Raw genomic sequence first — 18,072 nt, 5'->3', positions numbered from 1 at the left:
GGTTCTGACTGAAATTGGCAATCAGTGCATACCCCTGAGTCATTTCTTAGCCATCCTGGACTAGTAGTGCGATTTTCGCCATGGTTGTATATGTTTTATTTTTAAACTACTTAGAGTTTAATATTACCCATATTGGGTTATTAATCTAGGGGGAAAAGAAAGCTTAAGTAGGCTGGAGGAGAAATAGAAAGCAGAAAGTGTCACTCAACAAGGCAGTGACAGAATGTCACTTCATCAGCCTGTTAGGACGTCATTAAGTTATAATTAATGCTATTCTTTTAACATTAATCATTCATCATAATGCATATATTACCTACTCTCATTTTTATGTTCAGCGTCAACTGTATATCATATTAATAAATGCGATTATATGTTATTAAATGCAGTTAATTATGATTATTTGATTAAATATATATTATCTACAAAATTTGATATTTTGCAGTTGGTCTAATTATTTACACTATATATAGTTGCTTATATACATTTTTCACAATCCCGGTACCTCCGGTCTTTTCATAACCAGAAAGTTTTTGGGTCTGGAAAAAGCTGATATCTGATCTTTTGGGTAAGTGGATATTTCCCTAAGATGTTGGTATTCTGACTGTTCAAGAGTTTGGAAGAGATTATTAGCCAGCTTTTGAGCAAAGGCGTGTATGGTGGGCATTCCTATATCGTTTCTTATACTTCTATTCCTGATGAACCAATTGGCTCCCAGCATAGCTCTTATTGTTTTGTTTTGATATTGTTCTAATTTAACCATGTGTTGATTGCTCGAGTACAGCCACACTGGTGCAGCATATAAAAGTATGGATCTGATAGCCATTTTGTATACATTTAATTTGTTCTTGATTGTCAATGTTGATCTGCTTGCAAGTATGCGTTTTAAAGTGTGTTTTGCTACGTCTGCTCTTCGTATTACATAATTGCGTTGTGGCACAAATGTCAATCGTTTGTCAATTATTATTCCCAGGTATTTAGTACTTATAACAGGTTCAATGAATTTCCCCCCAACCACTATTCCGGCATCTGGGGGTAGATCTAGTTTTCCTGTCATCCACATAAATACTGTCTTGTCTGCATTAAGTTTAACTCTGCTGTTTTCGCACCATGTTTCGACTTGATCAATTAATTCTTGTAAATTACTTAATGCCTTCTGTGGTTTTCTATCTGTACAAATTATCATTGAATCGTCTGCGTACAGCGCAGTAATACCCTTAATTGCCACTGGAAAATCATTCATGTGATAATTGTGGAGGCAAGGTCCTATAACACTGCCTTGCACTACAGATGATCTAATTCGTCTAGTTGTAGATATTGTGTCATTGATTTTTACATAAAAAGTTCTTGCTGCAAGATAATGACGTACAATTTTAATTATGCTAAAGGGTAGGGCCATTCTAATCATTTTATAGAGCAACCCCTCATGCCACACTTTGTCAAATGACTTACTTAAATCCAACAGTGCAACTGCAGCTGTATGATGATAAATTCTAGCTTCTTGGAGTGTTTCTATAACTCTTAATAATTGTGTGGTTGTAGAATGATCGTCTCTAAATCCATGTTGTTCGGGCCCAATTGTTGGATGAGACTTTTCGTAAGTGTTGATACGTGTTACCACAACTCTCTCGAATAACTTTCCAAAATTACTAAGCAATGAGATGGGTCTCCAATTGCTTGGAAAGTGCAAATCTTGGCCAGCTTTTGGTATAATTTTAACAATTGCTGTTTTCCAGTTAGATGGGAAATATTTGAGTTCCAGCAATCTATTAAAAATTTTGACAATATATTCTAAAATATTATTGGGCAAATTCTTCAGTGCCATATTTGAAATTAGGTCATGCCCAGATGCTTTCCGAATTTTCAAATGTTTTATTATTGTTTTTAATTCATTGATATCTGTTGGAGTGAGAGCTGTTTGTGTTTCAGGTGGAGGATTATCAAAATATTCATTAATAGTTCTAAGCACTCTCTCGACCTGAACATTTGAAGTATTAGTGTTTGGTGAGAATTGCAGTTCAAAGGTATCTGCAAATACTTCTACCTTATCTTCATCTGTATATACCAGTCCATGCGGGACATGTATAGATGTAAGTCTTCGGCTACGGGGTTTCTGTGCTCTATAAATTTTATAGAACGACCCATCCTCACAATTAGCATCTTCTAGGATCGAAAGACGGTCCAGAACCAGAATAAAAATTTTAAGGGGATGCCTGGCCCTTAAGCGGGCCATATATTCCCCATACAGGCTGGGGGCCCGTCGCGTCCCCCTGATGTCACGCTTGATAAAATTTTATAATATTATATTACTGTACACGAATATCAACTACTAAACTTTTTGTGTAAATTTAATAATTCTATATATATTATTACTTTTTAAAATATAATCAATATGATGCAATTTTTTTATCACTTTATTTCGCTATTCAAAAGCCGGTCAGCAACTTCAATCGGAAAATTGAAACAGTTTTATTCGATAGGTGACAGCAAAAAAAAGTTCCAGTGGAACGATTTTTCTTTGCATGTTATATAATACTACAGTTGTTTTCGCAGCCTGATGCCATATGGCCCATTTGTGGCCCTGGGATACTCTGAAAGGGGGACCCACAGATAGAAAGGGGGGGCCCACACACACACACAGAAAGAGAAGTGACGGATTAGAGCTTTCAAGTGAAATATTCACAGTATATAATAATGTGATAACGCCATAAACAAACATGCGATACGATAATGTATACAAATTGACTTATTCAACAAAGAGAGAGAAGAGGACTATCTCGTGTTGGACGATTTACGGACTCACTGTTGTTTGCATTCTTATTCTTTTTATGTGGATTTTAAAAAGAACGTGTCCAATGACACTTGCTTTTTGCCTCCTTTTTAGAATTTCTCGGAGATGGGAAATTGCATAGTCGTTGGACAAATTTATTGCTTGCTTTACTGTGCTTCTATTTTATTGGTACTTTTCCACAGAATTTTGCACGGATTCCCACATTTTACACACTCTCTAACACATTTGAAAAGTGAGGGACTTCTCACTTTTCAAAAATGTGTGAAATTTCTTCCCTCTTTCTTTCTTAAAAAAAGATATCTTCAATATAAGCTCTTGCTGTTGCATGCAATTGAAGTCCATTAGTTCGTCTATGGTCAACTCCTGGCCAAGCAGAAATTATGTAAAAAATAAGCGCACATACGCGCGATTGCAATGCGACATCTAGTTTCGTATAATACTCACACTTAATGTTTTCCAGTGAGGCACGCTGACCGGGCACTGTAGGGTAGAATATTACCTATAATTCCGCAGTACGTGTGTGCACGAAAGCGAAAAATCATCAGCTTAGTAGTGAAAACGTGACAATAAATAAACAAAGCGCAAAATTTTTGCTCGTGATGCGAATCATCGCTCGTTGATCGAATCAATTTTTTTTCAAATTTTTTGCTCGTTATGCGAATTGCTCGCAAACCGAACGGCTCGTTAACCAAAGTTCCACTGTATTAACTTATTTTTCTTTATATGTAAATTATTTCCTGTGTGCCTCCTATAATATGTTAGAAGTTATTCAGGAATATTAACGGGGAGGTGTGTCTGGTTTTCATGTAAATTATTTTTTCGATTTACATGTATTTGTGTTTTTTGTTTTTGAGATGGTCCGCAAATTATCCCTCTTATTAATGTGGTATTTATTTTTTGCCTTCCTAAAAATATATATATTTTATTGCACCTATTTTTCTTTGGTTAAGCAAATCATTTCTCAGCACGATGGCCATCACGCTGATGACCCATCATCACTTATTTGTTATGTGTGTTACTTCACTAGTTATTTCCTCTCTTATATATATTTACGACACATTTACTTTTTTGCATTTTTCTTCGAAGTTTTTCCCCTACCATTTAATTATTTTTAGCAGAAAAGTGATTTACTTTCCCGGTATGCAACGGGACCAGGGTTTGATTTTTGGAGCAGACAAATCTCTTTTCTTTCTAAAGATTCGTTTGGGCATAACGTCCAGAAAATTCTATTTCTCAGTATATTTCGGGCCGAAAAACATCTCTTAATACACCGCCCACCTCGAGCGGAAATTGCTATAGCCAACGGAAGCTACTACTAATACCACACATGCACCTCGTCCACATTCCTTTGCGGAATTTCTAACGAATTGGTGCATCCGAGGATGATGCCACTCTCCGTACAAAGGTTTCAACAACTGGCTGATGCGAAGATATATTTTGGAAAGAGAGGAAAGTCTGCTTCTCCTGCGGGGAATCGAACCCACGTCCTTGCACGTTCCGGGCGAACGCACTAGACTACAGAGGAAGCGAATATCGCAATCTTTCCTTGGAGTTCGTGTGCTTTGAACGGGACCGTACATGGACGGTCGGACCTAACTCTGGCCGAAGCTCACAATTGCTGACAATGCAACCAGATGGCGACTTATTCGAGAATTATGTCACTCTCAAGTAATGTCTGAATAATAAACAGCTTTTGACAAGCTTCTCTCAACATCACGGCTGCACGTGAAATGTATTGCGCGATATGGCATGTGAAAATGTTGACTCCACGTGTGATTTTTCCAACCCATGCCCCGACACTAGCATATAAAACATTGATTCGGGCATGGGTTATTTGAACTCAAGCATGTAAATATTTGGAACAATTCGATACACTATGAGAAAGGCAACATGACAACAGCAAAAAAAAAAAAAAAAAAAATCAGAAAGATCAGTTAAAAATGTCATTTATTTAATAGATTATATGCTTTTGTGTTATTCCGTATAATAACATAATCTAGAAGAGTATTCTTCAATCTTTTCTACTTACGTACTAGTGAAATTAAATGAACTATTTCGCGGAGAGAAAATTTTTCTGATTCATTATACTTCATATTAAACATTCGAGGAGTCGAGTTGAACTGGAACCCGTGCTGCCACCTATCTAATAAAAACAAAAGTATCTGTCATAATTCTGAAAAGTAAAATCGGTGCTTTGTTTGATATCGGTATGCAGGAGAAATTAAAACTTATTGAGTTACCTAAATATAGTAAGATGCCGCCACGTATTGTTCGAAAATGTGGCACACCGTTGTGAAATTTCATCCGTCATTCATACCGGTTAAATCGTTTTTATGTTTGCCGCAGAACTTCAGCTATTATTTTATTGTTTATATTATGAATCACATGGTGTATATTATGATATAAAAAATATTTTGCGTTTTTTGGTACGCCGAATAAGAATATAATTAAAACTAAGGAACAATACGATATTTTGTCGCACCTATTTTTTATTCCTTGTAGATTGCAACTGTGGTTCCAGTGTAACAATAATATGTTCTGTTGTTATACACGGAAGAAAAAGCGTTGGACCTATGCTGCCATCCATGAAATGGAAATAAAACTATTAGTTATAATCATTCACCCACAACTGACCATGTTTTCAACCGGTGCGCAACATGAAAACGAATACTGTATAATTGGTTATGATATCGAAAATTATTTACTTTGACGCTCCACACTGGTGTAAATGTTATGTGCCTTGATACCGGTTACTTTATTTTTATGTTTGCCACAGAATTTCAATCAGCAGTAAATTTTTGGTGTGCGAATTGCAATATTTTAGTAGTTGGACATCCGCTATTTCTTTGTTTAAAAAATTTTTATATACGTGGGTTCAGGGCGTTGTTCTTGTGATATAAAGCGTTGAATATTAAGTTTCATTCGATTCTTCCGTTTGGTTTTTATTATTGATAATTAAACAATTTTTTTTCCTCTCATAAATATAGCTTTCAAAAGTGTCCGTCTAATTTTGCTCCCGAATAGTGCAGCTCCCAAAGCATGTAGTTTTTTTCTTGAAAATTCGGCGGACGGTCCGCAGACCGACGGTTGAAGAATTCTGATCTAGAAAATGATCCACCTTCACTCAAATAAGTCTCTTCTTTGTCAGAAATGAACGATTAAAAACCAAATTCACTCATGAAAAATCAACATAATTATAAATCAAACTTCCACTGTAGAATAGAAAATATCGATATTAAAGTTACGAATTATGATTATTTGCATAGCGAAAATAAATCAGAATTCTAATTATACATATAATATTGTATTTTTCAGTCATGCATTATACCTCTCTTATACTCAAATTACGTAGATTAAAAGCAATGGAGAATGAGATAACCATCAGTTTATACTTCCGTACTTGGTCGTGTAATAATCAATATTTAAATCGGCGTTCAATACATTAAACTCTAATGTATAGGTTGTCCCGAATTGTTTGCACAGCAGATATTTCTGCAACCGTTGACTTAAGGTATATACTTTCAATTACAAAAAGTTTTCAAGCGACGTGCAGTTACTTAAAATCTTAAAATTTCTTTGATCTGTCGTATACTTACAAAAATAGAAAAATCAACTTTTTTATACAGTCCCCGTATGCTTAAACTTCCCATTACTGATATACAGAGACCCCGCTCTGGAAAGTCATTTGCAAAAGCTTTCATATTTTCAAATGGAATATTTATCGCGGGAGCTATTAAATGTATAAAATCGCTATGTTTTGGCAACTTATCTCTGTGTTAGCAAGTTTTCATTTTCTCAAAAGTTGCCATTTTTAGGGACTGTACGAAGAAAATGCTTTTTAAGAAGAAAAATAAGGTTCTAATGCGGGATTACACTATAAAAGTTTTGCAAAAGTGCTTTTATTAAACTTGAAGAAACAATCAATAAGCCGATCGGTTACATTCGAGCCAATGCAACCGATCAGTTTATTCGTTGCATTTTTCAAGTTTTATAAATGAACTTTTATCAAACTTTTATAGTGTAATCCCGGCCTTAGAGACTGTAATATAATAAACAAATAAAATTCACAACTAAATAGCAATTACATTTTTTAACAATTGCCGAATTTTCGCAACATCAAATTTAATTTACGTTCCGCAATATGTGAACCACACCCTCAATCATTGGCGACAAATGCTGAAACTGCAGAGTCAAATATCTCCGTTAATTCATTAAAAAAATATGCAGCTTTTTGTAAATGACTTCTCAGAGTCACATTCATGTTTCACTAATTAGAAGTGCATACATGAAAAGTTAATTTTCCTATTTTTTAATGTATACGACCCTCTTCGAAAATTTAACACATTTTGCGTAACCCCACTCGTCATTTGAATACATTTTGTAACCGAAATATAGTCATCAGTTGCAGAGATATCTACTGTGCCCACAATTCGGGACAGCCTGTCTACACAACAAACCCAATGTAGAAAAGTTTCTTCTAAGTATTTTTTTAATCCGTGGATCACCAGAGACATTATTCATCTAAAGAGGAAAATCCGCCTTATCGCTTTCAAATATAAAACCAACAAATCCAATTCACTCAAATCCGTAATTTCAGCCTTCACCCGAGATCTCAGAAACCTCATTTCCGCCCAAAAGACCAGATACCTCTCTCGTTCTCTACCCCATTACTTAAAAACTAATCCAACAAAATTCTGGAGTTACCTTAGACCAAAATCTGTTGGTCCCACTTCCCTCAGAAAATCAAATAAATATACATCTTCTCGTTCAGAGATGGCTGCCGAATTCAATTTAGCGTTCTGCTCGGTATTCTCAATATAGAAACCTCCCCAATAGTCTTTTTTTTTATTCTACCCACAACTCACCCCCAATAACTTTCTCCAAACAGGGTATCCTAAAATTATTTTAAAAACTGAAACCCTATTCTGTTGGCCCCGACGACATCCAAAATTCTATTCTTAAATTCTGTGCTGATGAAGTCGCCGACTATCTTTTATTCCTGTTCAATGTTTCACTAAATACTGCTATACTCCCGAACGACTGGAAAATCAATAAAATTATTCCTATCCACAAATCGGGTCCATTTTCCAATCCCCTTAACGTCAGGCCAATAGCGATCACCTCCCCCTGCTGTAAAATCTTTGAACATATTGTAGCAAAAGAAATCCGCATTCACTTGGACTCCATCCACTTTTTTTCTTCAACTAACACGGGGGGCTTTAGACAATCTCTCTCTCTCTCTACTACCTCTCAATTGGCCCTCTTCATCCACGACCTCTCGGCAGTCATTGATAAAAACCTACAAACTGATATCGTTTTCCTAGATTTCTCTAAAGCCTTTGATAAAGTTCCCCATGATAAACTTCTAAAACTCTCATGCCTTTGCTTTAACGTACAATTACTTAATTGGGTGGAGGATTTCCTAAACATAGTAAACAGTTTGTCCATTTTAATGATCATAACTCCCCATCCATCCCCCGTAAAGACTGGGACCTCTCAAGGATCGGTCCTCTCCCCGTTACTTTTCTTAATTTACATCAATGACCTTCCAGAATCCCTCAACTGCACCACCAGATTATTTGCTGACGACTGTGTAATTTACCATATCATTCACCATCAATCTGATCAAGAACTTCTCCAACATAACCTGGCTTCCATCGCGGACTGGTGTTCTTTATGGCAAATGACAATCAATACCTCAAAAACGGTTCACATGAAAGTTACTCGTAAATTTCTTCCTCTTGAATACTCGTACTCCATCAATAATTTAACGTTATCCCAAGTTTCTCAAATCAAATACCTCGGTGTCATAATCTCAGCCGACCTACGTTGGAACAAACATATTGACTACGTTTACCAGAGAAGTGACTTAACTAACTTTTCTTCCTCCGCCGCAACCTTAAACACTCCACTCGGGATATCAGGCTACTGTTACCAAACTTATATCTCTCCCCGTTCTTTTCTACGCCGCTGAAATCTGGGACCCCTACACCTCCAGTAACGTAGACAAACTCGAATCAATCCAAAATAAATCTACCCGATTTGCTCACGACTGCTGGTCATCTTTCGTTCCCGTGTCCGAACTTGAAAACGAACTTCATCTCTCCTCCCTCTCTCCACTCTTCGTCTCATTTCTTCAATTGGCATTGGCTCATTTCTTTCAATTCTCATTTCTTCATATTATATAAAAATTTCCATAGTCAATTCAACATCTATACTTCTGGTATCTTAGCCAAACCATCCTACATCTATCGAAAAGACTCTATCATTCCCTCAAAATAAAACCTATTTTTGCTTCCACTGACTGCTTTAAATACAGCTTCTTTCCTCATACCATTGGTGAATGGAACAAACTCCCAAGCTCTATTGTCGAATCTCCCACTATAACTAGTTTTTGTCTAATATCAAACAATATTTTTCTCATTTTCAATCGCATTCTCTTGTATAGGCCCCAGAGCCAACAATATTGTGTATAAATAAATAAATGTAGAATCTCTTTCTCTCTCTCACTTTAACGATCCAATTAAACAACCTAAAGATAAGTTTGGCACAGCATACTTAGTACGATATTTTATACAAAAATAAGTCACATATTTCCAAAATTATCAGAGTGAACCGAGTTTGGCATCGGCGTAGAAATATCGATGGAGTGGAATGACTCCCAAGTACTGTGTATACATATTTCACGTAAATGGCTTAAAAGTTCATATATTCTTATGGAAATGATTGAATATTAATTCCTTCGCATCGAATATTTCAGATTGTGTACAGGCAGTGGGTGTGCGCCATGGTGCTTCCTTTCCACCTCAACGGACAACTGCTGAAGCCTTGCCGATCAGTGTGCCGCTTGGTGGAGCAAATATGTCCTTACTTCCACCCCAGTGTGAAGGAGCAGTATGCAGGGGAGCGGGTATTCAAGTGTATAGGCAAGTCTTACTTTTAAATAACTTTGTTTTCCGTGTATATAACCAGTTTATTTCAAAAACATTTGTGAGATGTGTGTATAAGTGAAGCCCTTTCGAGATTTCTAATCGTTGAACGAATTTACGAGGGATCAATTGAGGGCGCTGCAAGAAAGAAAATAACGGAATTCTGGACCCGAACCTTTCTTCCATTTCTTTCGTATCCGAAACGTTCGTAAAGCTTCAGCCGGTGATTCGTGGCTGAGGTAAAACAATAGTGCTTAGCCCATCAGAGTGATGAACATCGCAATGAGTCTTGTGTAAGCGCCAGTAACAGAGATTCAGAAACGGGCTGTTAATCGTACATCTTGCGTTTTATGGGACTCTGATTTCAATATCTTCAGTTATTTACTTTCATGCAGCAGCCTCTATCGACAAAAATGTGAACTAATTTTTTTTCCTATACTCCCCCCCAAAAAAATGTTCCTTTGTGAGAATAACATTTTTACAAACCACGTTCAAATGTACCAATTCTTTCAATTTTTATGAATTTTCTTAACTATTTAGGAATTTATAAGAAGCCATGTATCATAGTGGTCCAGGGCACTCACCTGGATTGTGAAGGGAAAATGATTCCCAGCATAGGTTGTAGAATTTCTTTCCAGGAATCTTTTGTATATCCACTTGTTACTTATACTTTGTATCCATAGTGGAGAATGACATCACATACTTATGAGAACCGTTCGCTTTCCAGTGTTTAGTCAGCATTGAGTGTCCACTGTATAGTAATACTCTCGCATATCTCAGATCACTAGAAGCAATGTTGTGCCCAATGCACCATCCAACTTATTTACCAAGTTGCAGACTTGCAGATGCTGCTTAGATGGTTCGCCTTGATTGAAATACCAATGTCCGTATCTCAGAATATCTGTGTTGGCCGAGATGTTCCAAATCCAAGTTCCCCAAAAGCCCATTGCTGAAGATTTGCGACCAATCAGTAACGGTTTTTTCGACTGGCATGATTTCTATAGACACGGTGGCCATTTTCCGACGAATCTTTATTGGCTTTAATTCTCTCAGCCATTGTAAACTTGCATTACCATTCTCTGGTCTTGTTTGGACGGGATTGGAATCAACCCTTCCCCCTCCCCCCAGTGATATTCAATAAACTACCACTCGTCTACAAATCAGAAAAAATGTGTGTGTGATAATTGTGTGTGAAATTTTTCAGACACACCATAAGCTGGTCTCTTACAGCTTATTTAATGCATGGACGTTTTACACTACTTAACCGTACATTCCCCATCGGAATTTTTAAAGAATCGGCACATGCAGGAACGTGTTGTGTGTGTGGGTGAATTCGTAGCCCTAATGTGTCTATGTTGTTAGAGTTGTACTTGTTTTGTGTTCTGGTCGTACTGTGTGTGTCATCTGTCTCAAACACGTTTCACACTGCTGATCGCCATGCAGCATGCTTCGCGCCCAACGAATTTACGGGAGAATCATCGTACATAAGGGTTGAGTAGATATTCAAATGATGCAATAGTATACTGATATATAATGGTTTAGACAATTGGCTAATGCGAAGATGAATGACGAATATATAAGCTTACAGCTGAGTTAGGTCTGACTGTTGATGCATGACCCAGTTCAGCCTATATATGCTGTAAGAAAAGATTCTCGTTGCCTCTGAGAGGGGATGTGGTTCGATTCCTCGCGGAGGATTGTTAGCTTTTCTGTTCTTAATTCATCTTCGCATCAGTTAGGTGTCTGAACCTTTGTAACGGTAGCGGAGAGTGACATCATCTTCATATAGTATACTGATGTCCCGACCAAAAAGCAAACAAAAGAAATTCTAGATTGGAATATCTTTAATGTATAATTTGGTTTCCTTTTAAACAATTGAATTATTTGACAAAAGATGAGCTAAATACCTTTGTTTTCTTTGAATTAGATCCGGACATTCCAGACCTGGACAGCATAAGCGTTCATTCGGTGTTTGGTCAGCCGGGTCACTGCCACTGCCCTCATCACCTGGAGAGCTCTACGGAGACCATAGTCCCAGATGACGAAGAGTGCAAGCTCTCCAGAAGTGCACTTCGTCGTCCTTGGACGACCACCTCTGCGTCCACTCCGGCCACTAAATTTCCGACTGAAGTGAGGGGCAACACTTCGGTGACAGGTACTACAACTACTATAACTACTACAACTATAACTACTTCTACGACAGTAGACGCATCGAGAATAACAACAACAAAAAATTCTGGAGCGGCGACGACGACGACGACGACGACTACAACGAAGGCAGCATTGCTAGATGAGGAAAATGTGGACGATTCAATTAACAACACCTACGATGATTCCGGGTCTCCTTCGTCGGGAACAAGTAGTACTTGTGTGTCTATGTGGTTACTATTAGTACTGTTGACGTTTCATTATTTAAGGACTTCAAGCTTCATAGGTTCCGGTAAGGAGCCTACGTAGCAGTTACTTCTAGACATCGAATTAGGAATCAGTATTGTGCTTTTTTCTGCGGGGGGCCTGTAACCTGCATCATCGTAAAAACACACGTGAGAACACGATGAAAACAGAAAAAGTGTAAGTGCATACGCGAGTAATAATGATGATTATAATAATGACAATTGTTGCCATAAAACACGAGAGAAAAACAAAAAACTAACTAACTAAGAACACGTTGAACTCAAGGATCGGGTTCGGTTTTAGTTTTTAAATTTTAATTTATTATTTTTGTTTATTATTGTTGAAAGCGATGTCTAGGAGGATGAGTTAACACAAAAAATGTCCACGATGGATTAAGTATGACTTGTCTCCGCGGCCAATGCAAAAAAAAAAAGGTGTGGATTTCCAGCAACACAGTACTAGGCCTCAATAGTTTGTATGTGTATGCGATGGTGAATGGCTGGCATTGCTTGTTCTATACAGCAGCAGCGAATGCGATGATTGAAGATGATGAAGTGATTTCCAGTGTATAATTTATTGGAATGAAAGCCTCATCAATTAGAAAGGTTACAACAACCAAAGAGAGTGAGTTGAGTGCTCGTGAAGGCAGCAAGTTCGAAGCTCTGCAAGTGAATGCACAACGTAAAATCATTACATTCCTACCTTAAGTTAATGCTATTTTTTTTCCTTTAATTTTCCGAGATCTCTTCAGGCATATACATATGAATATTTCCATATATTACTATTTTATTTATTTATTTTCCAATTTATCGAACTGTTTTTTGTTTGGACATGTGCCCGATCTCTCTCAAACTACTGCGTAATCCTAGTCAATCCGAGTCGTCATCACATGCAACAAGTCCAATTTTCTTTCCACGGGGAGAAGAAATGAGAAACAACAGTATCGATTCCTCAATCATGAAATTCCTATCAAGACTTGTTAGAAAGGTGAGTGATTTTTGATTCTTTTGTTGTGTTGATCAGTTGTGCTCTTAAAAATTGGCATCTGTTTTGCACATGTTGATTTGGAAACCTCAGAGTGACCTCATAGTGATTCTGGAATTTCAGCGATTCACAGTGCAGAGTTTGCAATTCCAGAAAAGTTAATCTATAGATTTCGGAACCTCACTAGAGATTCGATGCAGATTTTGGAATCTCACAGAGCGGCGCAGGCAGATTTTAGAATTTCGGACAGGGTACGCGCCTATATTTTGGGATCTCAGAAAAGCCTCGCGTATATATTAGAAATCTCGGCGACAGCACATGCAGATTTCGGTTATCTCTGTAAGGACACGTGAAGATTTTTCGATCTCAGCGTAAGCGTGGGAAGATTACAGAATTTCGGAGAAGACACGTATAACTTTTTGAATCACAGAAAAACAACATGCGGATTTTAGAATTTCATTGAGGAAGATACGTGAAGATTTTTTCAAATATATCAGTGGTAAGCGTGGGAAAATTATAGAATCTCGGAAAAAGCACGTGTAGCTTTTTGAATCTCAGCGAAACAACGTGCGGAGTTTAGAATCTCATCAAGTAAGACAGGTGGAGATTTTTGAGTCTCAGGGTAGGCTTAGGCAGATTACAGAATCGCGGAGAAAAAGATTGTGTAGCTTTTGGAATCTCGGAGAAGGCACGTGTCGCTTCTGGATTCTCAACGAAATCACATGCATTTTTTAGAATCTCATTAAGGAAAATACGTGGAGATTTTCAAATTTTTCAAAGTAAACGTGGACAAATTAGAGAATTTGAGAAAAGGCACATGTGGCTTTTGAATTGCAGCGAAACTGCGTGTGGATTTCATAATTTCATCCAGTAAGACACGTGGAGATTTTTGAATCGCAGGATGGGCGTGCGCAGTTTACAGAATCTCGAAGACCGCGTTTGGAATCTCGGAAAAGGCACGTGTAGCTTCTGGAATCTCAAAGAAACCACGTGCATATTTTAGAATCTCATCGATGAAGACACGTGGACATTTTCGAATTCCAGGGTAAGCGCGGGCAAGTTACAGAGTCTTAGAGAAGTCACGTGTAGCTTTCTAAATTTCGTAGAAGGCACATGTAACTTCTGGAATCTGAAAGAAACCACGTGCGGATTTTAGAATCTCATCGAGGAAGATACATAAAGATTTTTTGAATCCCATGGCAGGCTACAGAATCTCGAAGGCACGTGTAGCTTTTTTGAATCGCGGCATAACCACGTGCAGATTCTAGAATCTCATCCAGGAAGACACGTGGGAATTTTCGAATCTAAGCGTGTGCAGATTACATAATCTCGTAGAAGGCAACGTGTAGGTTTCGGAGCCAGCGGCACAACTTGTTGATTTCAAAATCTCGGAGAAGGCAGGTATAGCTTTCGATGTCGTAGAGAAACCACGTGTAGATTTTGGATCTAAAGAGGTGCCACGCGTTGAACTTCGCTGAAACCGTGGGAAATTTTGTAATCTCACGAGAGCTAGTGTAAATTTAAGAATCTTTGGGAAGGCACATGTATATTTGGGAATCTTTTGGAGGGCGCGTGTATATTTGAGAGCCTCAGAAGAGCAGATACATTATGGGAATACAAGATTAATCGAAAGACTGGTTATTTGTGGAGATGAAGATTACAAGGAAGAAAATTCATCACTGCCCCCCACGAGGACACGAACCCCGGTCTCTCGCTTGCCGGACGAGCTCCACCATCTCTACCATCTATATACATTATGGGATCTCAGTAAACCCCGTTCAGAGTTTGGAACTTCCAAAGAAAACAATGTAGATTTCTAACACTCATTAGACGACTCCGAGAGCCACATTTGATCCGCAGAGCATGGGCTGAGCCATGAACGGATGCAGGCAGGCTCTTCGAACAAGGGAGGCGGTTGTCCACCTACACTTACTCACCAATGTGTTTTTTTTTAATGCTATGATTATGGTGTCTAAGGGGTCCATATGGTCTTATGGTCCCTCCCCGTCCTACTTTCTAGTCCAACTTTTTCTAATTTTTTGAGTGGGAGCCCTGGTTTATCTAACTCGCACAATTTATATTTTTTCCCGATACGAAAATTATCACTGCAGAAGTGTTTTCCAGAATACTGGAAAAAGAATGCCGTGATCATGAAATCCGCGAATACCGAGGGCAGATTGTAGTGTATATATTTGCTATTCTTCCATTTAGGAAAATTATCGTATCTTATTTCTTCTCTCTCTTTCTCTTCCACAGGCTTGTAAACCATGATAAACAGAGAAAATTAAAAATTCAAAAAGAAAAAATGCTTCCAGGATTAACTCCAGTGCACTCTCTTCCTATATATGATTTCCTCTTCTCCTCTCGCCAATTGTCAACCTTTTTCCCGTGCAAGTATCGGTCGCAGGAGGAAAATTACAAAAGGTTCGATTACAGGAATGCCGACGATGACGATGACCGTGATGATATTCCTAGATGGACAGTAAGGAACGATCGGAAAATTTTTTTAACAGAAGAAAAATTTATATAATAGGTATATATATATTATATATACATAATATATATATAAAATATGAAAAAAAAAAATAATAATTTGCTGGAAACAAATCTCTCTTAGCAGCCGCAATAAATTTTTTCGTTAGAAAGTAATTATTGTCCTATAAACAACGTTAGAATGCCATATTTTCTCTGTAAATGCTCAGTGTTGTGACGCTATATCTGGATAGTATATATTTTTACATAACACGTTCTTTCGTGACTTCGGTCCAAAAGTCGCGTTGTAGGAATACAAAATAATAATAATAATTAATAATAATAATAATAATGGGGAGAAAAAATAATTATGTGTTCGTGCGTAAGTGTGTGTGTGTGCGTGTGAGAGCGTGTGTATGCGCGTGTGCATGCGTGAGTGTTATAAACCTATAGCATACAGTATGTCCGCGCTCTTGAATATTTTTATAATTTAAATAAAGCTCTCCAGCGATGAAATGAAAATTAATGTAAAAAAAAAAGACAATAATAATATGAATGCAAAATGATGGTATTAATTGTATAATTGAAGGGAAAATGTTATCGAATATACAGAAATAATAATAATATTGTTCGTAATGTTCACGAGTTTCTTCTCCTCGTCTACGCAGTGGAAGATCAGTCATTCTGGCCCGTTCAATTTTGTAAGAAAAATCAAGTTTATAAATTACATCAAACATGGTAATGAAAAATAAAATTGATACCATATGAAATAATTAAAAAAAAATGGATTTGTGGGGTTTCGATTTAAGTATTTTTTATTCAGAGCCCTCTGGAGAGAGAAAGGGCGGTTAGAACTGTTTCTCTCACGCCATGGGAAAACCATTTGCATTTAAAGTCCTCTGCAGGTGGAGTCAAAAATATTCCAGACCCATCGTAAAACTATTTCTGTTCATTCAGAGCCCTTTCAGAAGGAACTACAACTATTTCAGGACATGGGAAGACGATTTTCGTTCATTCAGAGCCCTTTTGAGACATATGCGAGAACTATTCCAGACCTTGGGAAAACGATACGCATTCATTCAGAGCCCTCTGGAGAAGGAGAAAAAAAAAATGTTACAAAAAGTAAAGGAAACGATTTCTATTCATTCAGAGTCCCCTGGAGAGGAAACTTGAACTATTTCAGATCACGGGAGAACAATTTTCAATCATTCAGAGCGCTTTTGGGAGGAAACTAGAACTATTTCACAGACCATGAGAGAGCGATTTTCATTCTCATTCAGAGTCCCTTCTTCAGAGGAAACTGGAACATTTTAGAACTTGGGAGAGTGATTTCAATTCATTCACGGCCCTTTTGAGAGTAAGCTAGTACTGTTTCAGACCGTGGAAAAAACAAATTTTTATTCATTCAGAGCTCTCTGGAGAAGGAGCCAAAAATATTTCAGACCATCTTCATTCAGAGAGAGCTCTTTTGAGAAAAGTCTTGAACGATTTCAAATCACGAGAGAACGATTTTCATTCATTCAGAGCCTCTTCTTGAGAGGAAACTAGAAAATTTCAGACCTTGGGAGAGGATTTTAATTCATTCAGAGCCCTTTACACAGTAAGTTTGTACTGTCTCAGATGGTGGGAAAAACCATTTTCATTCATTCAGATCCCTCCGGAGAGGAAGCCACAAATATTTCAGACCATCGCATACATTCAGACCCTCATGAAGAACTCTGAATTACACTTTCTATCGTTCTTGTGGAACAACTTTTGCTGTAAAGCGCGCTCACGGGCAACGATAACGCGATTGCCGAATAACGTTATTCAATAAACAATTATGCAAATTCAATCATACCCAATTCGATAAGGTACTGTGCCTAAAAATGTTTGTCCATATCGGATATTTATTGAATTAAATTGGTTTTTTTTTTGAAAAAAGAATCATTTTCACATGTTATACGTATAAGCACCTCAAGTTGAAGGCTCCTTTCAAGAAAGCTTTGCGAATAGGGATATTTTAACTATAACTATCTGACGATCATGATTTTTCAGAATAATAATAATTATTATTAATACAACGAGAATCACTGGAAACCCAACAAATGACACATTTCCCCTCTTAAAAGACCATCGGGAAATATTCAGTGAAACATTGAGTAAATTCTAAATTTTTTAACTTGTTTGGTTTTTTGTTAGTGCTGCTGAAATCGAAACTGTCTAAACACATATACAGTGAACCGCAAAAGTTTAGACACTAGTTGATAACTCACAGTATCCAAGACATACTAATTGCAACATCACAAATTAGTTATTAGTTACTTTGCCAGGGCGAACATGTAAAAAATTTATTTGTAAAATAATAAAACGAAGGCTGTACACACTTTATCAACAAGATAATGACCAGAACAATTGTAGCGTGTAAACAATCGATGCAAAAGTTCAGACGAATTCGAATTTTCAGCTAAATAAAAATTATCTAGAATCTGGTTGGCTGTCCTTTTGTCTTTATTAAGTTCGTTA

General features: G+C 37.3%; 1 protein-coding gene across 1 annotated transcript in view; it reads left to right on the top strand.

The window, feature by feature from the left end:
- LOC149070215 (uncharacterized) overlaps positions 1–15,605 on the top strand; it is a 78,774-nt gene extending 63,169 nt beyond the window's left edge. Inside the window, exons 2-4 of the mRNA XM_089249989.1 lie at positions 9,549–9,714; positions 11,645–13,098; positions 15,352–15,605. Of these exons, the coding sequence (XP_089106115.1) occupies positions 9,549–9,714; positions 11,645–12,174 (696 nt within the window). The 3' untranslated portion in view covers positions 12,175–13,098; positions 15,352–15,605. The remainder of the gene's footprint in view (positions 1–9,548; positions 9,715–11,644; positions 13,099–15,351) is intronic.
- Positions 15,606–18,072: the final 2,467 nt, after the last annotated feature.

Source organism: Pholcus phalangioides, unplaced genomic scaffold, assembly GCF_987345545.1.
Source record: "Pholcus phalangioides strain wild (caught in Gottingen) unplaced genomic scaffold, Ppha-v1.0 ptg000022l_1, whole genome shotgun sequence".
Classification (NCBI taxonomy): Eukaryota; Metazoa; Arthropoda; class Arachnida; order Araneae; family Pholcidae; genus Pholcus; species Pholcus phalangioides.
This window is presented reverse-complemented; position numbering and strand designations above follow the sequence as displayed.